General features: G+C 33.9%; 1 protein-coding gene across 1 annotated transcript in view; it reads left to right on the top strand.

Moving 5' to 3' along the window:
- SORCS3 (sortilin related VPS10 domain containing receptor 3) overlaps positions 1-27,649 on the top strand; it is a 535,825-nt gene that overhangs the window by 267,909 nt on the left and 240,267 nt on the right. Inside the window, exon 4 of the mRNA XM_087932777.1 lies at positions 10,186-10,344. Within this exon, the coding sequence (XP_087788903.1) occupies positions 10,186-10,344 (159 nt within the window). The remainder of the gene's footprint in view (positions 1-10,185; positions 10,345-27,649) is intronic.

Genomic DNA, 27,649 nt, shown 5'->3' with positions numbered 1-27,649 from the left:
ATGTCAGAAAGCAACAGAAAAGAGGAATACAACAGAGAGGGGAGACTAAGAGGGTGGAGATTGAGAGATGGGGGTAAAAAGGCTAGATTCGACAAGAAAGGAGGGAAAAAGTGAAGAGAAGTTATAAAGGCTTAAAACAAGATGTTAAAAACAGGTGTTTTTAGAGACAAAGGGTAAAATACAATTTAAAAAGAGATTCTGCAAAAGTACATAAGATTGTATTGTATTTGTATTTGAAATAGAGTTAGAAAATTGGAATATTTTAGGTGTTAATAGAATATTGTAGGGAATGTGTAAAATGTCTAAGATTTAATAATAGAGTTTAATTAATTAATTTGTTATGGAACATTGTTTTTACTATACTATAAGTTTATTATGTATTTTATTTTAAAATGTTACGTAGAATGTACTAAGCAGAATCAGAATGGAAATTATGTATTATTTTAAGTGTTAAATTTGGGGAAAAGATAGAAAGGTGTCATACTTCAACCAGTGATTATAGGAAAAAGCTTGTATTAAAGAGAAAAGATAAATAGATAATTGAAAAAGAATGGACAAAAGATACAAGTATAATGATTTAAATTGAGATGAAATAAATAAAATAGAATTAAGAGAGTGAAAAGAGGGGAGAAGACATTATAGAAAATATAGAATGTTAAATAAGATATGAAATAGTATATAAGGTGAGCATGAATTTGATTTATGTCTGTATAAAAAGATGTAACCCGGGGATAAGCCGCTTTCTAAAAGGAAGTTTTATGTTTTCATAATCTTTAGGCCCACATGTTTATTTCTCATTACAAAATGTATGGGTAACTTTCAGAAATGTCAGTTTATGTTCTGCTTTGTTTCCACTAAGTGAGTAGATGAAAGGGCAAATGTGATGTTTCAAGCATTAATATCAGAATTTGGGAAGGAAAAGTTTACAATATGAATGCTGAAGGTAATGAGAAATAAACATGTGGGCCTAAAGATTATTCAGATACAAGGCAAGGCAAATTCTTCTGTTCAAAGCAATATGCATACAGGTAGTGGTTGACTTACACCCACAATTGAGCCCAAAATTTATGTTTCATTTGTTAAGTGAGTTTTGTTCCTTTATACAAACTTCCTTGAGCAGTTGTTAAGTAAATCACTGCAGTTGTTAAGTTAGTGACATGCTTGTTAAGTGAACCTGGTTTTCCCATTGACTTTGCTTGTCAGAAGGCCACAAAAGGGGATCACATAACCTTGGAACACTGCAACGGTCATAAATATGAACCAGTTGCCAAGTATCCAAATTCACAGTCTTTGAAATTATTATGAAAGCTGTTTTTTCCAGATTTTTCATTGTACATATGAGTTCCTGCCTCGCAAATGAGGGTTTTTTTGCAAACACATGTGAGAAAAGAGAAGCAGAAGTGGGAGACAAGTTGCCCAGAAAGAGAATAGATTAGACAAAATCTATGCCGCTTTAGGACATATACTTTAGCACAAAGCTAGAAGGCAGTGAGATTAGTTCAGTGTTATACAACTTAATCTATTTTTTTTAATCAAGAAGCTAATTTTGTGAATTATATAAGCACTGAAATCCTGAATGTGTGCTTTATTTTTCAAGGAATTTGTTATTTTGTGTACAATCGGTGAGCATTTCAAATCTCAAGCAAAAACCCGTGACTGGTAACACTTTATGGAGAGTAATCAAAGGCTTTCCTGAATAGCTCCTTGGCACCAATTTTACTATCCCATGAAATCACTTAGAAAATTTTTGAAGAGAGAGAGAGAGAGAAAGAGAGAAAAGGAGGGAGGGAAAGAGAGAGGAATGGAGGAAGAGAGAAAGAGAGAGATAGAGAGGGAGGGAGGGAGACAGAGAGAGAGACAGAGAGCCCTCAACCCACCTTCACATCTTCATGTGATGTTTTTAAGTAAGTTGGGACACCTATTTCCTTTTCCAACAGAAGGGAATAGAAAAGACCTACATTTCTTTAAAAAAAAGAACAGTTGAAAAGTCCAAAAAAAGAGTATAAACATCCTTTTAATTTCTGAAAAGATATACTATAAGTCTACAACTATACTTAAATATATTACAGTTTTACTTTATGTACTTTCTATATAGTTTCTTTGGGCAATATATTTGCTTGCACATTTTTTTAATTGTATTTCTCTTTTGCAGAAGTTTAATTAAAAAAAAAGCTTTAAAAATGAAAAGTAAAATATTTTACTTTAAAAATGGAAAATAAGGAGCAAATTCAGTTGGGTATTATTTCATTACTGTAGTCAAAGGCACCTTTAGCACATGGATTTTATGAGATTGGCTTCAAATGACTGCCAAGGTATAAATCTGTATGGTTGAAATATTTTTATAACACATGCTCCATAAACCCATTTATAATGGGACAGTGCATTTCATCGTGAACAGTTACATCATTGTGTTCCACAAAGGTGATAATCTGAATTTATATCTACTAATTAAATTTGTTATGATAATTTCTAAGTTGTAATAAGTGATTTTACCAGAAACAGAAAGAATAGGTTCAACCATGATGACCCTAGGTGATAGACAATATTGGATATACCCTGATAAAGATTGAGAAATTAGTTGCCTACTTAGAAATATGCATCAACCTTTGGAGAATTTATCCAGGAGCATGCAAAGTTTAAATCTAGCTTTTGAAGAAGAAATATCATGAATCATAATACACCATTAGACTACTTTTGAAAATGGACAATTTAGACATAAAAGCTTCCTACTATACACAATACGGATTCAATCTTTGATTATACTGAATTCAAATTACCTTGAGGTGAGATGGAGGACCATATTATAAATAAATACAAATAAATATGGAGCTTGATTTGGGTTGCACAGGAAATAAGATGTAAAGCACTCCGCTTTGGCCCATCCAGAATTCCTGTGGAATTGTGGGAGAATATTGATAACTTCTCTATTTTTTAAGGAATTGGTTTAGGCTAAACTAATCTCAAAAAAGCAGAAGTCTTAATTTAAAGTGTTATTGCAAAATTTGTAATAGTTTTCTGAAATTACTGTAGCAGGAAGCAACTAAGGATACCTGTGAACAGTCAAAAATACTTTTGGTAAAAAGGCAATATGTATTTTAAATAAATCAAAGCAGGCATATTGGGGATATGCTTCACCTCAAGTGAAGATTAGATTATGCAGAATCAGCCTGTTTGGTTCTGGATTGAGCATTGTTCTAAGAGTTACACAATGTAAATCAGCCATTTTATAGCAACATCTTCACTACAGAGGCACACTATATGCAGGGCTTTAATCCTAATTGTAGTATGCACTCTAAGCATTATCTTTTACAAAAAACTCTGTGTATTGGCTGTGGGACTCAGAAAAAAATAGGTTCGATCAATTTCATTATATGAAATCCTAAACTAAATTTTTGGGAGCAAAAAGGAAAGAAGATTTTGTTTTTATTTGGAATATGGTAGGTGAGTATACAGTCCTCTACTAGCCTATAGCTAGATCCCTTCAGATTATTCAGTATATACCACCATATGATTATAGAAGCATATGCGTTCATTAAACCTAAAATGGATTTGTTTTGTATATTGGGATCTGGATAAAATCTTTCAATGTGAAGTGAGGGGAAAATCAGTGAAACTGCACTTATTAAAAAATAAAAATAAAGAAGAAGCTCAAATTTTACATTATAACAGAGGAAAAAATATTTTAAGTGCCTGCTGTGTCCCCAGTGTCCCTTTTCATATGGTGGTAGGTTTCCTACAAGTAGAGACCAATTAAAATCTTCAAATTATGGCTAAAGATAACTTTCTTTCCTTTGGAGCTAATGCTCTTTATATTTGCTGATTCTTTTACTACCACCTGGCAATGTGAACTCAAAGCAAAACACATCTGTGTGTTTTCCCCCCTTCCTGTTGTAGAGACAACTGGGTTATAATCAAGCAAATGGTTTATCATGAGTATCACCTACTCCTAAAGACTGTTGAATGTTTTTACTCTCCTGACTGAATATTCTTAATTTAATCATATTGGAAAACAGATTCAGGAACATCACAACAAAATATCCCCTTATGACTTTGTACTGTCATTGTGTCTTTTATAAGGATAATTTAAAAAACTTAATATTGCCTAAGATTAACACTATTTCCGGACATCCTGACAAATATCATGTTTAGTATATTCTGTACAACCAAAATCTCCCAAACATAGTTTTGCTGCCTTATCTGGAAATCTAGGTGACATCTTATGGCCAAGTTCATTATGATTGCATATATGCAAAATATTGAAGTCTCTTGTTCATAATGTACCAACATTATAGTTAATATAATTATAAATTGTGGGCCATATTAAATTGTTTTATTGTATTTTGTCTGTGAGAATAGCAATAGCATTTAGACTTACATACCACTTCACAGTGCTTTACAGCCCTCTCTAAGAGGTTTACAGAGTTAGAACTACCAAACTGCTGGCAGCCAGTGGTCTAACCACTGCACTACTGCAGCTCTTCACATCCATTGGCAGATGCAACGTCATATTTTATTCTTTATCAAGGTTTCAGTGTAATTTCTGTGTTTTCTTAGCATTCTTATTAAGGTATAAGAATGCTTTTTAAAGAAATATGCTTTAATCTTTTTATTGTTCAGAATTCTAATAGAAAGAGCCAAACAAAAATAAAGCCATTTTAATCATTTCAATGTAGCCCACATAGTTGTATAGTCATTCCTTTTCTAGCTTATCTTTTTACCCTATCAAACTACCTTCACATGTCCAGTCTTGATTGTGCTTTAATTAACCTTTTATGGTTGAATTCTTGCAGCCAGAAATGAAGCATTGGAAAAAAAATTCATTTTGCAAGAATTTTTCCCAACAAAAATAGACAACTCTGCACCATGAAAAAATACATTAAAATACATTGCTAGAATGTAGCAAAATGAACAATATTTTTCTCTTTGTAAAGAGTTGCCATTTAACCTATTATTATGGAAAATGATTAGATATTTAAAGCCTATACATTATATTTGACAATGCTCTGGTGTTCCTTCTAGCAATTATAAATGATGGTGCTAAACTAATGCTCAGTGCTCATTCTTGCTGGTGTTTGTTTATTAGCTGTTAATGAAAAAAGATTAATCTAAATCAGTATTGGGTGGATCCTTTACTGAAGACATATAATGTGCTGAGGCAGTTTTAGCTTATGAAAAATGTAAACCATTTTTTATAGAGAAAAAACTTTTGTTTTTCAATTTTGTGATAGAAAGTCCATATTAAAAGGAGAAGTCTGATAACCCTTTTTTCCATCAGTGTTTTTTCAAAATCGGGTTTCTCGTTTGTTGAATCAGCTAGGACTGAACCTAGGGCCTAATGAAGACATGATAGTTTATGAAGATTGTGGCTACATTAAAAAGCAAGAATAAATAACTAGGAACAGATCAGGAACTGAACAGCATAGAATCAGTGTTTACATGTTCTGGATTAGTGAATGTGATGTAAGCATTGAATTGAACACATGCCAGATGTTACATGTTAGTTCTGGTTTTTGTTTCAGGGAAATTTTGATGTGATCTAGTATTGGATGCTATTACCATTGCCATAAATTTGTCTTGCTTCCTTACCCACGCAACTCAGGAAGATACACACAAGCAACTGGCAGTCCTGTTTGGATTCCAGAGGGAGATTAGAGTTTGCCCTGAGGATCTGGTGAACAGCCTGGAATAGACAAGTGACTAAGACCTTAGGAGATCTAGGAGACTAAGACTGAGAATCTCTACAGACTAGGATTGCTTAGAATTGTTCCTATAGTCCTTTCTCTTTGCACCAATTATGGGCTATGCCATGGTTCTCTGAGGACCTCTGGGAGATTAAATTTGAAAAGAATTGCCTAGGCCTTCATTGGAAGAAGAGAAACAGCTGATTTGTATTGTGGTAAAAGGTGATGAAACTTCTCTATTTCTCCATCTTTATAATGCTGTGGGAAAATGACCTTGGGGGATGGGGTGCCTATGAAAGAGGAGACCCTCCCTAATTTCTTCAGCTGTAATGGTGATGGCAGGAGAAATATATTTTCAGATTTGCAACATTGATATCAGCCTTACCACATATGCTCAGACAGGGAACATAATAGATAAGCTAAGTCTACTTTGTTGTAAAGCTACATTAGCAGAATCTTGCATTGGATTCTTCAGCCCAGACAGTTTTTATCTAGTTTCCAAACTTTCTTTGTGAGAAAAATTGTTGAAAAGTGGTTGGACAGCAACAAGACAGGGATTTGGAGGAAGTGGATTATCTGGACTTGTTTCAGTTAGATTTTAGGGTAGGGTACAGCACTGAGACTGAATTGATCACATTTGTTGATGACCAGGATGGGAATGACACATCCATCCTTGTGTTTCTTGATTTCTAAGTTGTCTTTACCTATTTTCATTGCTGATTTGAAAGCTGCATTATTTAGCAGATTCAATTACCAATGCCAGTGTTACCCATAAAGCTCTTTCTGGGGCTGTTTATTTGGGGATGGCCAATCTTGTTTTTGTCTGTTCAGTAACTTCAAACGGAGTGTATATGCTTTGGGTCCCTTCAATTATATGTTGCTGCCTTGTGGGACTGAGGATAGATCCAGATAGTCTGTCTGTCAGTCTGGCTGGCTGGCATATGTAAAGGTATCCTGAATCTCAACATCAATTGGACCCACATGCATCCCAGAGTACACATGCATGCAGAGATCTAAGCAGCAGACCCAAACCCAACATGTGCTATTTTTTTAATCAACATCACTTGTGTGTGAAACCAGTGTGAACGTCAGTACTTTAGTGCATGTGTGTGCACATACATTATTAATTTTATGTATAGAGTTGCTTTTCTTGAAGATCACATATATTAATTGACCCAGATTGCATGTAGCTTCCTCAAAAGAATCTTCAAACACAAGTTGTGTATGTATGCATGCGCACAGCTACACATATACCACCAAAACCCAATCTAATAATCGGCTTGTCAGAATTAGTTTAAGAAAAAAAAGGTAGAATATAGTTTGTTTTTCTCATTGTCTCTTTCTCTCTCTGTTTTTTTTCTCTCTCTGTGTGTCTCTGTTTCTCTGTTTCTCTCTGTTCCTCATTTCTTGCTCTCCATGTATGCATAGATAAATAGACAGACAGACAGATAGACAGAAGCAGTTCCATCAAATAAATGTACCTTGAGAAGTGGCATTTGATCTGGAAATAGCTAGCAATTGTATGGAGTGTACTAATCTGAGCACTGGTATTAATTTTAGTCCAATTGTGGCTTTATCAGACCAAGATTATCTCACAAAACCTGATGCTATGTGTGACAGAAACCTTTGCTTTTTCATGCCAGTATATAAATAAGAGATATTTGCCACCAGTCAGAACTGCTCCAGGATTGAGTTCAGTTGTCCCTTGATGCAATTTGTTTATAGTTTACACTCTAGTTAATCTTCCAGTTAGATCCATAATGGTTCTCACACTGGGCCCTAGGCTTTTTTAGTGCCTGTTGCTTCACTCCAAATTCTACACCCATTACTCCTCAACTTGTCTAAATCATTAGCAGTAGGGTATGACCAGTCACTTCAACTGAGCTGGTCCAGTAAAAAAATAAAATAAAAATAAACACCTCAGTTGAAAGAAATAAATCAACTTCTAATCCTAGCAATTTAAACAGAATGAAATATTCAACTTCCTCTAGAAAAAGACAGTTTGGGAATGTGCCTGAAACAAAGTAGCATCATATATTTTCACATATCTGTATCTAAACATGTGAAGCTAGATATTTCATACACCAAAAGTTTTCCACATCCTGATATTACACAAATTTTCTTGTGTTATCGGTTTTTTTGTTGATTCCTTTTTGAAACAGAGGAATATAAAATTATATTTTCAGCAAGGAGGGAATCATTATGTGTTGAGCTCAATATCTGGGTGTAAGTTGAAACTTTCATGATGTTTAGCGAAGTTTAATACATTGAATCTCTAACCCTTCATTCTTTCCCTTTTAAGTCTATGACTACATAAACAATCTTAAAAAAAAATTACCACTTTATACCCAGATACTTTTTGCAATGTTTTCTCCAGTGAAGAACAATAGAGATCTGAGAATTTTCCACAATTCAACATTATGTTCTTGCTCTTAGTAAGGTTATTTCTGAAATTGTAGTTTCATACATAGATTATTTTATGATCTGTGCTACTTTAGTGTTCTTTGAAAAACTTTTATCCATCAATGTAAGTAATTTTGATTTATGCATTGAAAGTCATTAATATTATATTTTAGTGGTTTGTAATAGATGTATTACAAACATCGCTTTGATTAACATATACTCTCATTTTGCATTCTTCAGTTTTGCATAGGTATGATAAATTTTGATTTGCTTACCCAATCCATTTTGCATCTGTTTTTACAGAATGTAGAGCTGTCCATGTTTTTTTATTTCTGATTTAATTGCCTTTGGTGATATTTTGGGGCTATATTTCGGGAATAAAATTATTGCTTGTTCACTATTCATCAAAATCACAACAGTCTGTGTATATGCCATAATTCCTCCTATCTCTTCTCAAAAAAGTAGCCCAAATCTTGTGAAATTGGTAATTTCCGTGTTATTTGATACTCTTGTTCCTAAATCTTCAAGCTACTATGTGGATAGGTTAACAATTGAAAGACAATTCATGCCAGAATGACAAGATCCAATACATTTTCAATTTTTTGTTTAGGTACTAAGTAAGCTTCAATTTGACAAATGTTTTTTTCCTGATTTTCCAATAAATTCAGGATTTTTTGACTATGAGTTACACAATGTGTATTACAGTATTGTAAATAAATAAATATATGAATCATTTTAGAAATTTATTTATTTAGAATTTATTTTATATAAATCAAGAAATGTCACTGTAAGTTTTGAAACCACCAAGTTAAACAAGTTTGACACAAAACATTCATAGTAGGTGTAAGGATTAGTTACTGTTCCTGTATGATTTTGGCTTAACAATATTGCTACCAGGATTTACCCAGGCAAATAAATGTTTTCAGATAAGCTATCTTTATAATAACTATTAGACAAGTCATAACTAAAACACAAAAGAAGCATTTTCAAATACTAACTCTTAATCCAGGCATGTTTTTAGTTTAAAAAAGTCAAGACAGGGTCACATCAACAATGGATGCAGCTCTAATTATATCAACCCTCCTCCTCCTCCTCCTCCTCCTCCTCCTCCTCCTCCTCCTCCTCCTCCTCCTCCTCCTCCTCCTCTACAATATCTTAATTTCTTTAGCATATCCATGGATTCCACTGTCTCAAATGCCTATATTTAATAGTTCATATGTTACATCTTTTTTTCTTCCCTGGTTACTCTAATGGACTGAAACTGGTCATTTGCAGGTGGGACGAGTGACTGATATGTGTACACTCTTTTTATAATTGCATTTTACTATAGTTCTTCTACACTTTCATATGTAAAGTTCTATGTTTTGAATATTTATTTAATTTGAACAATGTTATATGGAATAATGGCAAAACATTTATGGTGCTCTGTATTGTCTTTGCTGTATGGAGTTAATGTGTGTAAAATGTCTACAGTTCAAAAGGATTTGTTTTTAAACAGAATTATAAAAATTCATCTGATTATGTTGGCCAGGTCTGTACATTTGAATCATATATGGTTATCTCATAGGGGATACCTGTATCCTAAATGAAGAATAGTTGTGTTGGTCTTAGTTTTCTCAGTCAGTAGTCTGGCTTTGCTGAGTGTGTGTGGCTACAAATTTGAAAAATAAATTAATGATGCCATCTGGCTTTCTTTTAATAGTACTCATCTGTTCAAATGAAGTTAATACACAATTCTGCCTGGCAATCTTTACTTTATAGCAAGTGTCTATGCATTCTCAACAGCATCAAAACTTCATGATCTTTTAAAGAGATGTTATGAGATTTCAGTTTTCTCACATGAGAATTTCTGACATTTTGAGACTCTTAAACTAATTCCCATGAGATTTTAGTGATATTTGAAGAGTGGGGCTTCTCATCAGGCACCTGCAGATGATACATTGCCAAACCCTGCTTAACATTTAATGTGTGATTGTCGATTGGTGCCAGAAATCCTGTTGTAAAAACCTTACATAAATGTGTGTTATATATGCATGATACTATTTTCAATTGTTATTAGATTATTAAACTTTCTTCAACTTTTCCTACCTTTTTTAAATAGATAATGCTTTTAAGTGACCCTGAGATTGAAAGTAGTATACTCATCAGTAATGATGAAGGAGCCACCTATCAAAAATATCGACTCAGCTTCTACATCCAGAGTCTGCTGTTCCATCCTAAGCAAGAAGACTGGATTCTAGCATACAGCATTGACCAAAAGGTACATGCCCTTCTCCATTCTCCTTGGACACATATCCAAACTTCATTTCAAATGCAATAACAAACAGCAGTTTAACATTACACATACTGCTAGGAACAACTATTATGTTATTCCCATATATCCCCTCCCTCAGGGCTTGGACTTTCAGACCTTTTCATTAGGTACTATTATTCAGGCATGATAAATCAATATACCTGACTTATTTTTCTTTCCTGTGGATAAGTAGCCTGCTGATGCCGTGAGGCCCATTTATTCTTGTTTCATTCTCTTTTTCCTTTGCACAAAAGAAGTAAAGCTAAATGGACTATAGTTGTTTGTTTTGATGTCAGAATCCAGGTTGCTAGTTTGTGGCACACAACCAAGTCAGGTTTCATAAGACAATAACAAATTCTCTTGGGTATATTTTCAGTGCAACATCAAACAGAAAGAGAAAAATATATGCTCATAGTTTCACATGGAAAAACTGTAGCAGCAATTGTTTGGCATTTAATAAAAATTGAAAAATGCTTTTAATGCAAGGGACAAGGTCCACACATCCTTTTGTATTATTATTTTTGCAACAAAGTAGAGTTTGTTCTAAAAGGCTGCATAGTCATGAGCCTGGTTTTAAATATCCTGAGGAAGGCAACCTGATCACTTGCTGCAACCAAAACAGATAAGTTCTTCCTTTGAACTATGCAGATCCCACCTCTACATAATTTCCAAAATTGAGATTTATACTATTAGAATGTATACTACTCTTGATCATTGCTGCGTGGAGAAGAAGAAACCTATAGTCTTGTTGGTTACTTCTACTTAGTAGAAAGTGATTTCTACTTTTGGAAATCACTTTCTTTGATGTGAATTACATTGTCCCAGAAATATTAACACTATAATGTAGTTTACAATGTATCCTCCTCCTACAAAGTATTCTTTGACACAAATACATTAATGATTGTACTGGAGGAAGCACTATACTGAGATATTTAGGATGTACCTGATATAGCCCATTCTGAGAAATAGTCATAAAAGGTTGTTAGAATTAAAAAGTATAATGTCATTTATCTGGTAATTTTCCATAAGGTGTTCTATCTAATGCCATCTACAGTCTTTTTAACCCATTAACAATATAGAAGCAGTAAAGATTCATATTGGATGACTGAGCTAATATAAGCCATTAAGATTATGAAGCACATTATGGGTGACTTTCCCCTCAAGCAACTAGCAGGGAAATAAATAGAAATATCAATTCCCACATTTTATGGGTTTGTGTATCTATATAGTCCTAAAACCTTGACATCATAATGGGTGAATGGTATATCAGAGAACAACATTTTTTGAACCAAGATACCTCAGATGAGCTAACTAACAGAATATGTCCAGAAACCAGGACCCATAATCCTCAAGGTAACTAAATTTGAGAAATTTGTGGCTGCTTCAGTGCTAGCAGCTGCTGCTGTGGTCATGTCCTCTTCATTTTAAATGTTCTATGACACTTTCCTTGCCACTTTCATAATCCTTCACTCCCTCCCTCACTCAGCAGCAGCCATTTCTCTGCCTGCTGTAAATGGAAAGGAAAGAGGAAGCAAGAGAGAAAGGAACAGGGAAGAAGAAACTCCTTCTTGGCCCATGCCATTCTCCTCTACACATTTTCTCAGTCTGGGCCAACCTCCCACTGTCTTCCTCAATCTGTGTCACCTTCCATGTGCTTTTTCCAATCCAGTTCCAATTCATTTTGCACACCTTTCTTGATCCATGCTGTCTACAATACCACCCCAATTGCTATGGTACCTGTCACACAGCCTTGCAACACCCATTCATTCTTCTTGATTTATGCCACGCCCACCCCCCGCATATCCTACCCAACCTCTAGAGCACCTCTCACACACCCCACGTCAATTTCCTGAACTATGATGTCCATCTACATGCCCTCATTGACCTGTGTGGTAATTTCTGGTCTAAACTCTCCTCCTAACCATACAACACATTTTGTGTACTCCCACATACCATTCCTGATCTTCACCCTACACATCTTTTTGTTCCTTCTCCAATTGACAGCAGCCACTTACTTGCCTGCTGACCTTGGAGTTGCAATTTCCTATTAGCTCCTCCATTGACATTTTCCATGCAAGCTTCTCACAAAGTAAATAAGGAAGCTGTCAAATAGTTACAAAAGGAAAGAAGAGACTAAGTAAGGGAAGAAGGAAAGAATGTAGGGAGGGACAGAGGGAAAGAAGGAAGGAAGGAAGGAAGGAAGGAAGGAAGGAAGGAAGGAAGGAAGGAAGGAAGGAAGGAAAGAAGGAAGGGAACAGTGAAGAAGGGAAGAAGAAAAGGAAGAGAAGGAAGAAGGATAGGAGGGGGAGAGAAGAAAGGAAGGATTGATTTGTGATGCTCACTATTAGCTTCTCACAAGGAAACTCAATAAGGAAGTTGGCGAGACTTTGGAGGCTATTTCCACTCCCACTGCTTTTTGCTCAGCATTCTGGATTTCTCTGTTTAGGTAAGGAAATACCTCTGAAACTAGTAATTCATAGAACTATAAGACTGAGCACAAGGAGCACAGAAGATCATTTTTTCTTATATGTGATTTATGAATGTTTGATACCCGTGACAGGACTGGACTGTATACCATTTAAGCTCTTGATATTAATGGTCTGAATATTTGCAAGAGAAAAATATTAAAAAATGTTTTCACATGATTGTTTCTTTCTAGACATATTCATTTAAAATAACAAGGCATCTTAATAATTTCATAGCCTTTCATCTTTATTCTGTCTGGAGAGCACAGCTCTGAGCAGGGCTCAGGAAATAGAGAATATGACATATAAATGATAGATTCTGAAGTTATTCTTTAAGTGTTTCTATGTCTGCAAAATTTATATTGAATTTTTGTCCAGAAATGATTTTTCCTAGCTCTTGGTGAATAAACCCCATTAATACTCATTTAGCAAAAGGTATGGATTTTTCTGCTGGCCTGTACCGCAATCACACAAATGTTTTGTCTATTACCTACATGATTGAATTAATTTGTAAACATTATATTATATAATGCATAGGTACACCAGAATACATTGCTGATTATCTAATCATGCAATGATGATATTTTCAGATATATAACAATTTTAAATGGCTTTATGCTGCTAGGCCAAATGTCAAAACTGTACTGCAGTACAGCTTTAAAGATCTAGTGTACCATTTGATGTTGCTGAATGGTTTGATGTTTTTAAGTTATAAAGAAAAAAGAAAAAAATCAATTGTGGTTATGCTTATAAAAAGTATCTATAAGAATTGGATTTGATATGTGATGTGCTTGTCAAGGTTTTCCCTTTGGGATATGTTGACTCTGGGTTGGAATGTCTTGCTAAAACTCTTTTATGTAGTTCAAATACTTCACTCAAAATTCTGTTGAAGAAACAAAATATTAAGAGATAGGGTTTTTTTTCACTCAATGATGATAGATGAAGAAATTCAAGAGCTTTCACATATGATCTTATTGAATTAGAGTTTGTCATGGCCCCAACTTAGTGAATAACATAGGAGCCAAAACTCTTTACTTTTGCTTGCTTGTTTATTTATTAAATTTTGAAGGTGCTGGACTCCAAAATGGCTTTAGGTATCTTATAATATTTAACCTTTGAAGGTCAAAGGAACTATATTGTCAAGAGTATATAATCCCAACAGATTGGAAGAAGTTAATTTGGATATGCTACCTTGCAAGATAGTCCAAACAGAAAGTACTGTATATTCAATCATACTTTATTATAGAGTGTTGAGGTAATTCCCCGTTAGGAGAATGAGTGCATATAGGGAGATGTAGTGAGAATAGTGAAGAATAACACACACACAGCACAGAGATACACTGTACAGTAAATGTAGGTTTTTTACTTCCCATAAACGTTTAAGCAAAGTCCAAGATAAGCAGTCCAAGACAGGTAAAGCTGTCAGTTTTCAGTTTAGGAATAATCCAAATATCAAAGTCCAGTATCAAAAACAGTTCAGTTACAGACTTACATCAACGATCAGTAACAGTCATTAGGAGGAACAGCAACACTCTCCAACAGAAGGAACAGAGACTCACTAAGACTAAACAACCCAGGTTTCTGGCTCCATCTTATAGCCATTTGTGGAACCACACCCAATTACAGTTTTAGCATTCTCTTAAAGACATAATATTAAAATGTCTATCCTAGTTTATATATTTCCAACCCAAATAACTGTGAGGTGACTTTCATTCCTAACATTAATGATTCCATTTACAGCTTTTGAAATTCGGGGGGATTCCTTTTAAGATGTTTGTCATAACTCAGGGGTGTCAGACTTGCGTCGTCATGGCAGCATCGCGTGACATATCACAACTTTTTTCCCTTTCACTAAACTGGGTGTTGGGTGGTGTGGCTAGCGTGTGATGTATTCGGCCCATGGGCTGCGAGTTTGACAGCCATGTCATAATCACATTCCATTTGCTACCTCTTACTTATCTTGTCAGTTTCCCCAACTTGTTTCTTTGGTATGAGGTAAGAAGGGAGAAAGACTTATCATGTTTTCATGGTTGTATTATTATGCCCATTAAAAATTCCAATAGTTTCTGTGATGTCTGTTTCCTAACCTAGTCTATCAAGGGCTGACATCAGAACCTCTGTTTCTGCTTCTCTTTGTGCCTCAGATTAAAGAAAGAGTTACCATTACCAAAGGCCACCCAGATATATATATAGGCAAGACTTGTGCCAAAATTGGAAATTGCTGTAGCTTTCCACTAAGGTTTTCTTTCATCTGTCCACCAAAAAATATTACGTTAATTACTAGACATATTAATCCATTGGTCTTTTGTTTGCAGTTGTCTATTATGAAGTATTGTTGAATATCCCATCATTCATTGCTAATGGATGAAGTGGCCCCTTGCATTCTAAAGCTGTTTCTTCACTGGTGGGTTTAAAATGGTTTACCATCTGTTTGGTGGGCGTGGTTTGGTGGGTGTGCTTTGCGTGCATACATACAATTTGTGCACATGCGCACCAAACATGCACTTTGTGCAGGCTCAGAGGCTTTCCTACTCACCTCCTGCAATCCTGGACTCTCCCTGTAGCTTCAACAGCTTTGTGGCAATCTACTGTGCTGCATAAAACAGCTGTGCTTCAACAGCAGGGAATAAAGGTCAGTATGAGATCCCAGGCTGGTGGGTGGGCCCAATAGCAGAGTGCTGGAGAGACTCGGACTGAACCAGTTCTCTGCCAGCTGATCTTCAGTACTACTGGTATGCCAGAACTGGGCTGAACTGGTAGCATACCACCACTGTTTTCCTCACCCACTCTTTTTCCAGTGGATAGGAAACTATAGGACAGAATTTATTTTGCATGATAGATCCAGGAGGGGGCATTTGGAATATCTGTTTCCCTAGAAGGGTTACGGTGAGTTTGAAGGACTGTTAGAAACTACAACAGATGCCAGTGACACAACTTTGTACATAAGATTCACCCCACATATCTCCAATTTGTGCACCCCCCCACCAATCACTATAAGTACATAGTACATCCAGGATGAAGACAATTCTGGATTTTCTGCTGCAGTAGACACTCTACTACAGGTCAAGAGAGAGAAGAATCTCCAGCTTCATCTGATGCTATCTAGCAACCATGTGGGAGCTGCCAAGTAAGGGTGGAGGGGAGTGAATCTGTAATAATTAAATCTGAAGAAGTGGGAGAAAATACAATTGCATTTTGCCAAACCTCTTTCCAGTATAATATTTACTGTAATGCAAGGATAGTACCTTGTCTATTTAAACAAAATGTAAAGAGATAAACTTGTCAGACATTTTAACTAATGGTAAACATAACGCCTACGTTATCTATATTAACAGTTTTTAGCATTATGGTAGTATCCAAAGAGACTGTAATAACAAGAGATACATCTGCAAAGATACTATGACCCTATTTCTCTATATTGCACTTTCCAACCCAGGGTGTTTTTAATGTATTGGACTTACCTCACATAAGAATAAGCTCAATTTGGAAGGTATTACGTTGGAAAAACCTCCTTAATGCATTGGAATTGCAAAAAGCAGTAGATTATGACGTCCTTTTGCAAATAATAACATTAATACTATAATTCAAATATGTATGAATAAAACATCAGTAAAAATCTTGTACCGTCTTTTCTTGAAAATGAATCAAGAACAAAACAATTAAATTATCACAATAATATTGTTTAGAAAATATGTAATTGATATGAGCATTTCCATACTAATCATAGTGGTGAGATAAAATAGTAATTAAATGCATTTTAAAAAGCTGTGTTGTTATGGGTATCACTCACACACAAAAGATGACCTTAGACCACTGGTTGTCCTTGGTAAAAAGATCAAATGAAGATTGATATGTTCTTTTGACTCTTCTTTGAAGTTTCTTCCACTTTCGGGAAAGGACAAGAATAAATTTGGTCTTATTTGTTATAGTAAAAGAGAGTCAATATGCTAATTAACCTGTTTTAAGTGTCAGTCAACTTGAATAATTGGAGAATGCACCATCTTATATGAGACATAGGGGACAGTATGTGGTCTGTTGCTAAAGCAAATCAATTGTTGAAGATGCATTGCTTTCTCATAGATATAATCTGTTTTAAATCTCAATTCCCACTGTGCACAATTCATCTATTTCTTAAAGGGAACTGCTGAATGATCAATGGGGTCCATGAATACCAATATTTTTAGTAATATCCTTTTCAAAAAAAAAGAAGAAATCTCTATTTTAGAAGAAATGTTCTGTTTTATCCTATCAATGATGTGGATTGTATTCTGCTCTATGTCCAGAATGGCAACAAAAGAAACCCACATACTATATGACATTAGTTCAACTGTATCTATCTATGGAGATTCATAAAACAGTCTTGGTCACTATAGCCTTTAAATATACTTTCAAGTAGGCATTTAACAGAAGCCCAATTTCCTTTAAAAGTTTTATTAACATTTTTAAACCTCCCATTAGCTAAAGCTCTCTGAATTATTTATAATAAAAGAATGTTATTACATGGTTGAAATCAATGGTTTTTCCATGGAAAACTCCTCCCCCCCCCCAAAAAAAAAAAAAAAAAACTTTTCTTCCTTTTCTTGGTCTTGCCAGGTTCCATTTTTTCCAGATTTGACAAATATGGCTAGATGTGAAATATTTTTAAGAGAATAGAGGTTAAAAAATAAGTAAAATTTATTATAGTAGACCATTATTATTGACAAACTCTGTTCAGCTTTTTTTCTGCAAAAACTGTAATGTTTGATTTTAAAATATGGAAATGAATATGTTGTGTATATTACAAGACTCTGTATTACAGTTTAAGAATTAACTGAAGAGCATAATAATACCATAAGCAATAACAGACAATCCGAAAGACTTTAAAATTGTTTATTATGAAAAACATCTACCATTGTATTGTTATCAAAAAGGTTTTAAAATGAAAGAACCTGGTAATCAAAAGTGTGATATTCTACTAAGCATGTTCATCATCAAACTCTTTATTCATCATCAGAAAAAAAATATCATTTTAAAGATGTAATTCAGCAATGTGCCATTATGGCACATGGTATTCAATCTCATCCTAGCAAATCTTTCCAGTAATTAGAGCACCCCAATTTGAAAGTATAATTCTGGGTACCGTTTGATCATGGCTTCTTAGATTGTATAATATCTACGTGTACATAGAAGATGACAACAAAATAGATGATATGTGTGAAGAAGCATAAGGAAAATTATTTAAAATGAAATAAGACTTTCTCCAAATACCTCAACAAAACATATTTTTGTAATACATTTATATCAGCACAGAAAAATTGCATTGCTAATCAATGTTCTAGAAATGGATTACATGGAAAACAATATTAAAATGAAATTAAAATGTAAAATAAAAGCTTTTCATATCAAGTAAAATTTCAATAGTCATCTAAAACAAGACATTTTATCTTGTTTGTCAGTCTTTGTGTGGAGTGCCACAATGAAATTAAGGATTGTCTGAAGAGAATTAGGAAGTTATAAATATTAAGACATTTTTCATCTAACAGAAACTTGGAATTCAATATTCTGTATATGTTTGCACCCAGATTGGAATGTTCTGATGCTTCCTCTTATCATCCAAAACATAACATATGATCTAACCTAACTGCAGTCAGAATAAACTCTCCAAGGTTTTTATAATATAATCTCTTGTCCCAAGGCCTAAGGAGAAGGGGGAGGATATCTATCTGGAATTTTGGTAACAGGCTTGCGTAGTGATATATATGGCAGATGAAATATAGATTCTAATCCAAAATGAGGCAAATAAAAGTTACGAAGTATGGGTCATTTTTAAAACTCTAAAAAGTACAGCTGCTGGATATAGCAAGGAAAGGTCTTAAAGCAAGTTCTTATGTTGTTGTTCTCCTTGTTGGAAGAGAATATTTGTAACTTAGCACCAAATTGTGGGTCTGTGGTGCTCTCTGAGTGGTTTCTTGCAGACATTTCATTACCAAACGAGATAACATTATCAGTAGTGCATCAATTTACTAGCATTGATGATGTAGTGCATCAGTTTACTTGCACTGATGATGTTACCTGGTTGGCAATGAAACATATGCAAGAAAAACACCAAACTCAGAGAGCACAAAGGACCCTGACAGTTCTTCTCATTCCTAAAAAAACGAAAGGAAGAGATGATATGACTTTTCCAGACATTTCTTGTTATATGGCAAGAAATAGTCTGACATATATAAACACTAGCTTGCCTCTTTCAATGGCCATTGATACACAGGCCCTGACATGGTCATGTGTTTGTATTTTGGGTATTCAGAAGCTGGCTCACATTTATAACTGTTTGCATCACATAACTGCAGTTTATAACTTTTTTTTTTACTAGGTATTTACTTCCAGTTTCTAGCAAAACCTGTTGTGGATAATGGCTTAGCTTAACAATTGTGGCACACCCACTTAATGAACCCTGCAAAAAAGGTTGTAAAATTGGGAGCAGTCACATGGCAACCTGCTTAACCACTGGTGTTACTTACAACTGTAGTTATGGACTATAATATGGTTATAAATTGAGGAATACCTGTAAGGGCTTTCCAATTTACTATGAATGTGGATATTTTTTCTTTTCTAATCAAAGAGGTTAATTTGGCCATCTCTGCAAGTTCCATCATCTTCAGCAATCATTCCTCTGTTGTAGACAGTTCCAAATCTTTCCACTTTTATGTATATAATAGTCTCACAGCAGTTGTCATACATAAAAACAAAGTTCCATGAGTTTTTTTCTAGTTGCATGTCTGTTAGTCTCAAAAGAAAAATCTCTGGTTTCAGTTGGACATTAACCTTTAAAATCTTCTGAATTAATGCATGTATTTGTATCCAAAATGTTTTGGCTGTTTTACATGTCCACCAAATGACAGGGTACAACTAGTGAAAAACATCTTTGATGACCAAAGCCTCTTGTTAAAGAGCATAACAATTTTACTTGGCTGACTGGAGCTGTTGGGGAAAAATGCACAGGAAAATAAGTTGTTATCAAACTCTGGAACAGATTCTAAAAGTACATCACTCAAGGCAAAATGAAACACACCAGCCTCAACCAAAAAGGGGCATGTAGGTATAGAAAGCCACAGAAATGACCTTCAAGAAATTATGCATTGGCAGTTACAAAAACATGTTTGGGAAATGAGGAAAAGACTATCTTGAAGGGATGACAGTAGGAACTACATGACTGATGATGGATTAAGAGGTGAATACTTCACAATGTCTCTTGTTTGATTATTGGAAAGGATTCAGGGAGCCTTGGAATCCTAGCTAAAGGAAGCAGCTTTCTGGATAAAATAAATCAGCAGATAATTAGTGGTGAAACTAATAACAAATGTAAGTTAAAACTGGCAAAACTCAAAATATGATATATGTTCTTAACAATGCAGATTCCACATAAAATAATTTCAGCTTTTCTGGATCTATCTGAAGTTGCTGTGAAGAAATATGATGGCTGAAATAATCAACGACATGCAGTTGAAAGGTGCGATTTCCCCCCAGTTTAGTACAGACCTCATAAGAAAGTAAGAACTATTCATTCCCTGTGTAAAACATGGGATCTGCAGAGTAAATAAGAAAATCATCAACATAGAAATGTATAGTAGGTCCTGAAAAGCACAAATCCTTCAAAGATTTATATAAAGCTAAACAGCATTATAGTACATTCAAACTTTCCATAATGGATATTAAAGCAGTTAAATATTCATGTCTCTCTTCTGTGCAAATCAGGTTATAGGCTCCTCTGAGATCTAATTTGCAGCCACTTCAAGAGTTCAGAAATGAAGGGATAAGAATATTGATCCCAAATGATTGCAATGTTCAGAAGTTAGTTGTGGACTACACAAAGGGAACCATCCTTCTTAACAAAGAAGCTAAGCATACTTGTAGATGAAGAGCAGACTTACAAAGCTTTTGGATAGACTAGGCTTTTATACCTCAATACAGTTCTTTTGGCAGGCCAGCTTATCTTTGATATTGGCTAGTGGCAGTGTGGAAATCTAAGTTTCAGGAACAAAACTGATGGCAGGAGCAAAGTATATGCTTTCCCCTTTCCCACAAATATCAGCACAGTTCACATATTTGCTAGATAAACCATAAGGGAGATATTCTGTGGGATGATTCATTGAGGAATTTGAGGCAATATAGAAGTCACACTCTGACTAATTTAAGGGTTAAACCATGCTGGCCTCATTAATTTATTGAATTGTGAACAACAAATCAGCCCATTCTATTACCATTACTATTTGAAAAAGACTAAATAAAGATATGGGGACTTCTGAAGATTGTTAGAAAGAGATGTCCACTGCATTTAGAGATAGTCCTGAACATAATAGTTTTACAGTAGTAAAATGAGTAGTTTTGAGTGGTTGCTAAACATACAATATCAGAATAATATGCTAAGCTAAAGTGGAAGATTTGTTGAAATTGTTGTGGAAGCAGAGACTGTTATTGCTTGCTATTGTATTTCTGAATCTGCCTGGGTCTGTAGCATTACAGGAATGAGACTTTGAAGACTGGATATTAGAATGAATCAGAAACTAAAGGAGAACAATTGAATTTGACATCCTAATACAAAATGAAGGATATTTTTGAACAATGGACCCTGAAATTAATTTTAAGACTTTCTCTATAAATAGACTATATCAAAGATATAATAAAAGAGGAACAAATTTTACTTAACAAGATTGAACTGGGTTTAAAAATTACAGGCTAGTAAAATCAGATGAATGCCACACTGGACATACAAAAGAAACTGGTTGATGTCTTAATAACTAAAAAGGAGTAGAACAGGGTCCCCCAAACATGTCCACTAGTGACTATGAGCTGTTTGCAACTAGGCCACAGAAACAACGAGCGAGTGTGCATGTGCGTATGTGCATCCCCACTTGCATGAACAGAGTCCAAGTGCATGCACACACATTCAATTTCCATGAGCGGTGGGTGCGCATACATGCTGCCCGCATAAATAGACCTGCCTGTACACATTTACTTGGCCAGCCACTCATGTGGAATATCCCGTCTACCCCCCATAGCTGGTCCATAAAGCTGGAAATTTTGGGAAGCTCCTGACTCTCAATTATTTGAAGGGACTAAAACTCAAGATTGTGAAAAGTAAAAGGAAGGAATGTAGTATTGGTTTATTTGATCAAGTTTAAAATAGATATATTGTTATCTCTATCTACCTTTTGCTGATTTCATAGTTCAAATAATAAGGTTTTATGTATTTGTTTATAGATAAGGGATGGGACAGGGCAATATATAAATATAATTAATAAATAGATAAAGCTTACATGTTACATTTCAAAAGAGGTTGATAAATTATAAGAATAACTTGTGTTAAAAACTGAAGTCATATATTTATAAATTTATTTTCTTTTTCTTTACTATATTTCTATTTATTCTTTCTGTTCTATTTTTCTTTCAATTTATTTTCTACCCTATTTTTTATTCTTTTTTAGTTTTTAATTGCTTTTATCTTTTTGATTATAACCTTTATAAAATGACTATAAAATATCATAGTAAACCATATAAAGAAAAGTTTATTTGTCCCAAGAACATGTAATTTTATATAAGTTTGGGCTTACATCCTGGATCAGTTGCAATATAGCTAGTCATTTTAACTATATTGAAACTTCACCTTTGAAGCTTCTGCCTATTGTCTTTTGTTTACAAACACATGTATGCACACACAGACACACAGAGAAAAGAGAATTAGAAATGTCATCAATATCAACCTTTGTACTATGTGATCTTAGAAATGAAGGATGTTGTTATTTTATTATTTATTTATCTATTTTGTATATGTATGTATGTATATGTGTATATATATTGTAAGGAGAACTATTTTGTGAAAAAAATCATTTCTCAAATAATATTTGCATTGGGATAATTAAAAATAAAATGAAAATAAAACAGTAGCCTATTAAGACAGAGCAAACTCTGTGGTTGGAGAAAAGATGTGGCTGTAGGCTTCCAAGAATCATTGACTATTTGATCCTGATTTCATTTTCTCTATGAAGATATTATTATTGTTATATTGTTATGAATGATAATAGTAGTGACCATCCCACCAGATGTTCTGCTATCTGACAGGGATTATCACAGAGTGCATAATAACAGATGAGATGGGGAAGAATGCATGTTACTAAAAGAACTAACTCCAAGTTCAAAAATATTTAACAGTAACTGGGGAAGCAAGTTTTTGAATATGGTAATTATGCCAGGAATCAGAATCACTTAGCTTCATTTACAAATTATGAATATGTAAAAGCACCTTTAAATGGAAGGATGGCTAAAACAGAAATAGTGTTTGCTCAATTCATTAAGGGGAAGACAATTTATCATCACCGTTTCCCCGCCCTTCTTTAAAGAGCAGCATTATGCAAATACCATAAAATCAAGACCAAATGTTCATTCTTCAGTGTGATGAATATTTTTATAATTCTAATTAGCTCTAGTCATTTAGTCTTGCAATTTTCTCCAATCTAGCCAATTTGAAATGAAAATAGATGCCTTGATTACCAAACTCATTAGCAAAGGAGCACCCTTCTCCCCAACTGCTTTGCTGCTGGAGCAAACATGAACTAGAATCAGATAATAGGGACTTGAGCTATGCCTGCTAAAAGTGGAATATCTTTTAATGTTCACTCCATAAAATGTTTGTGTTGCTACTGCACATTCTGTTGCAATGCAATATATAAGTCATTAAATGTAACAAAAACATATTTTAAAATATTTTAATTAAGTGGAGTTGCTATACAGGTAATATTTAGAAAGTCAGATGTCACAATTGTTTATGTTTGAAGCAGAGAAAATATTAAAGTTGGCAGGAAGAAATATGATTCTGCATTTATCATGGTAACTTTATTAATGCTGGTGGTTTTTATGAAAGATGTAAAATTTAATTATGCAGCAGCTACCCACTTATTTTGAGAATAGATTGTATATTCTGTGCCAGCCACAAACTGAATTCTGAATGCATGTTGTCCCATTATGAACAAAAGAAACTGACTATGAAAGCTTACTAAGATTAAAGCCTTTTTTTTTTGCTTAGTAGCAAATCTTAACTATCTCAATTTCCCTATTGAAAGGGATAGTTGTCAAATCTCCCCAGCATAGAATCCCCATTATTCAAAATAACATCTCTATTTCCATTAGAATAGTACTTATATTTATTACAGCATCTGATTATTTTGGAATCTTATATTTATTACAGCATCTGACTATTTTGGAATCTTAGCAATCAATTCAGTTAAAGGACTTGATGTCTAGGGAATATTTAAATAACTTTTAATCTCTATGAGGAAACAACACAATGAGAAATGTCATTAGTGGCAACTCAGGAGAGAAAATTCTATTCTCTAATAATTGATTATTATAAACATCTGCTATTTTCTACAGCTTAAAGATTCAGAAAGAAAGCAACTTCTGGCTTATTTTAGGTCTATATGATAGAACAGAGCTGTCAAACTTGTGGCCTGTGGGCTGGATGCATCACATGCTGGCCATACCTGTGCCCTGTTTAGTGAAGTAGAAATAAAGATCCAATACATCATGTGACAATGCCTTGATGACACAAATTTGACACTCCTGTCGTAGAAGATACCAGGCTGAGCCTGAAGGAGTGGTCAAACACATCTTCAGTCATGATTCCCTTTGCACTTGATATCAAAGTCCAGCCCACTGTAAATTCCTTCTACTCTTATCTCCTGCTAATTTCCTTTGGCCATTGGTTCAGATTCTTGTAGAAAATTTGAGCTTGCAATAAATCTTTATACCCATTTAAACTGTCTGGATCTCCTGATTTTCTTGGCACAACATATATAAAATATCATTAATAACCATTTATTATGTTTTATTTAAAACATAGTGAAACCTGTTCAAGCAGTTTGCTTAGCAATCAGGATACAAATTATAAATATACATGGTTTCTGCAGTAAAATAATTTGGTTAAGTACCCCTGAGAAGGAACAAAAAGCAGACAGAATGAAAAAAAAAAAGATTATTGCTGCATATTTGATGCTAAAAGAAGTGATGAGTTTTTTTCCCCATAGGATAAGATTAGGAACCGATAAAGAAATGCAGCCTTAGCCTATCCCTTTTTCAATTTATAATTGCAAACAAAATGTATGGCAGATTAAATAAGCAAATGTCATAAAATACTTTTTCTCAGCAACATATATTTTAGTTATCTCAAAAATGAGAAGTAGTATCTTCCTCAATATTGGAAATCCAACTGAATATTCAAATCAAAAAGATTCCACAACAAAACACTGTAGAAAAATATAAGAAAAGTATTGACTTTTGTTAACTAACTTAAATTAAGCATTATAGCCTGATGTCCTTTTGATTTAAAGTGCTATGAAAATGTTAGAGAATAATAATGCTGTTTTTCTATTTTATTGTAACCAGAAACCTGAGATTGAGGTGAGACATTAATTTCTCTTATTCAACTTAAAATAAAACTAGAATATTGTCTTGTAGAAAACAAGATCCACATGTAGTGTTTTACTGCTGAGATTGATAGGGGAAGGATTCTAAAATAAAGGCTAAGGCCCACTCAACATACTAAACACCTTTTTCTCATAAGAGTTGAATTTATGAGAGCTGATTTTACGTGTTTATAAATTGCTCAGTACATCTCTTCCCCATTTCCATCTACTCTACCCTTCCCCCGATTCCAGTAAAATATGTAATCTAAAGCCTAAAATGAAAAAAAAAAGATTATTGCTGCATATTTGATGCTAAAAGAAGTGATGAGGTTTTTTTCCCCATAGGATAAGATTAGGAACTGATAAAGAAAGCAACAACCATAGTGACACAATCCAATCTAATTCCAAACTTATTCTAAGACAGAGATCTAATTTAGAAGTAAATTATAATTATAAATTTGTCTAAGCCAAACTAATCTAAAAATCTAGTCACTTTCTAGAGAGAAAGAGAAAAAGGTAGGATTTATGGAGCAAAGGCTAGCATATCAAGATGGTTTTTCAGGCAGTTGATGTTAAAACAGAAGGAAACTAGTTGTATGTGCTTGTAAGTAGTAAACATTACTTTCATGAATAAACTGGAGGTCATAATTACCCATATAGATAAATTGGTGTTTTTGAAAACTGATCTGATTTCAAGAGTATCTAGGGAGAATGTATTCTTACAATCTCTACCTACCCAGCATGGTAATGAAATGTCTACAAGAAAACAACCAAGTTCAGAGAGCACCCAGGACCCCAGAAAGAATTTGGCAGGTCTTACTTCTTGACCTTGGCAGATAGTTGGTCTTACTTCCCTGCTCCAAGCAAAACAAAAATTAAAACTGAAAATTACTGAATTTTGGAATAACTTAGAAGTCTGAATAGGAAGGGAGACTGATTCTGATTCTATTGTTGTAATTCTTTCAGACTCATAATTATCTCATATTCATGGCTATCTCATAATCCAGTTCCCACTTTTTTGATAGCATCACAATCAGTGGTGGGATTCAATTTTTTTTACAACTGGCTCTGTGGGTGTGTCTTGGTAGGCATGGCAGGGGAAGGATACTGTAAAATCTCCAGCCAGAAGTGGTATTTGCTGGTTCTCCGAACTACTCAAAATTTCTGCTACCAGTTCTCCAGAACTGGTCAGAACCTGCTGAATACCACCTTTGATCACAATCCATTTTATGAAATGTTTGATTCTGTCTGTTCAATAGTTGTTGATTCTGCAGGGTTTTGTCTTCACAGTTAAGAGTAGTTATATTGGTAGATGACTTTGCTCAGAGCAATAATCTGACTTCATGAAAATATTTTGAAATTTGCTTTAACAAGGAAGAATAAATAAATCATAGAAGCAAACAGTGACTCGGAAACTTGCAAGAAAAAAAAATAATAAGCCATTTTATGCAAATGAATTTTTTTTCATATATATATCAGAAAACAAATATATATATATATATATATATATATATATATATATATATATATATATATATATATATATATATATATATATATATATATTAGACTATACAGAAGCCTGATGATGGCAGATGAGATTCTGCCGAAACGTTGCTACAACTTTAAAAGCACAACTACAGTGATGTGGGAAAATAACCAAACAAAACTGAATGCCATACATAAACATATACATATACATATACATATATATATACATATACATACATACATATATACACTTTACTTAGCAATAGGATGATGTGGGCTGTTTCTATACAACACTGAAATCCATTATTTGACTACCATGAACATACTTCCAGTTGGAATAAATGATAGTCAATTTTCATATGATTTTATAATGGGAATTTAAATTACAAATTAAATCTTCTGAAATGGACAAAAAGCAAGGAAGAGGAAAATGTAAAATAAGAAAAAAATCAGTTAGAAAAAATATTTCTTTACCAGCTCTTTTTTAACAAGTAATAGAGCTTGTTAACATAGCACAAATTATGAACAAGTAATAAATGATGATATAAAAAGCATTTAAATTTCCATTTCTAAGTAAAAATACAAATTATGCAAATAAAAAGTTCTCAATCAATAGATTTATTTCATATGAAAGTGCAATTAATGCCTTTTGGAATTACTTTCTTCTCCAACCTGGTAGCTCACCATTATTATATATACATATATTTTGTAGTGTTCAGTTTTCTTGATCATTTCTTCTATTCAACTTCAGATTATAATTCTTCAAAAAATGTCATTTATGGATTGTTTTGGTACTGGGTATAAAAAAAGGAATGCATTATTATTTTTGTTTTAAAAAAAGCCTGTCCTTTCTTGAACATCAATTTCTGCAACATGTCT

This window comes from Pseudonaja textilis, chromosome 4 (assembly GCF_049901715.1).
Source record: "Pseudonaja textilis isolate UNSWEBS1 chromosome 4, rPseTex1.2, whole genome shotgun sequence".
Taxonomy (NCBI): domain Eukaryota; kingdom Metazoa; phylum Chordata; class Lepidosauria; order Squamata; family Elapidae; genus Pseudonaja; species Pseudonaja textilis.
This window is presented reverse-complemented; position numbering and strand designations above follow the sequence as displayed.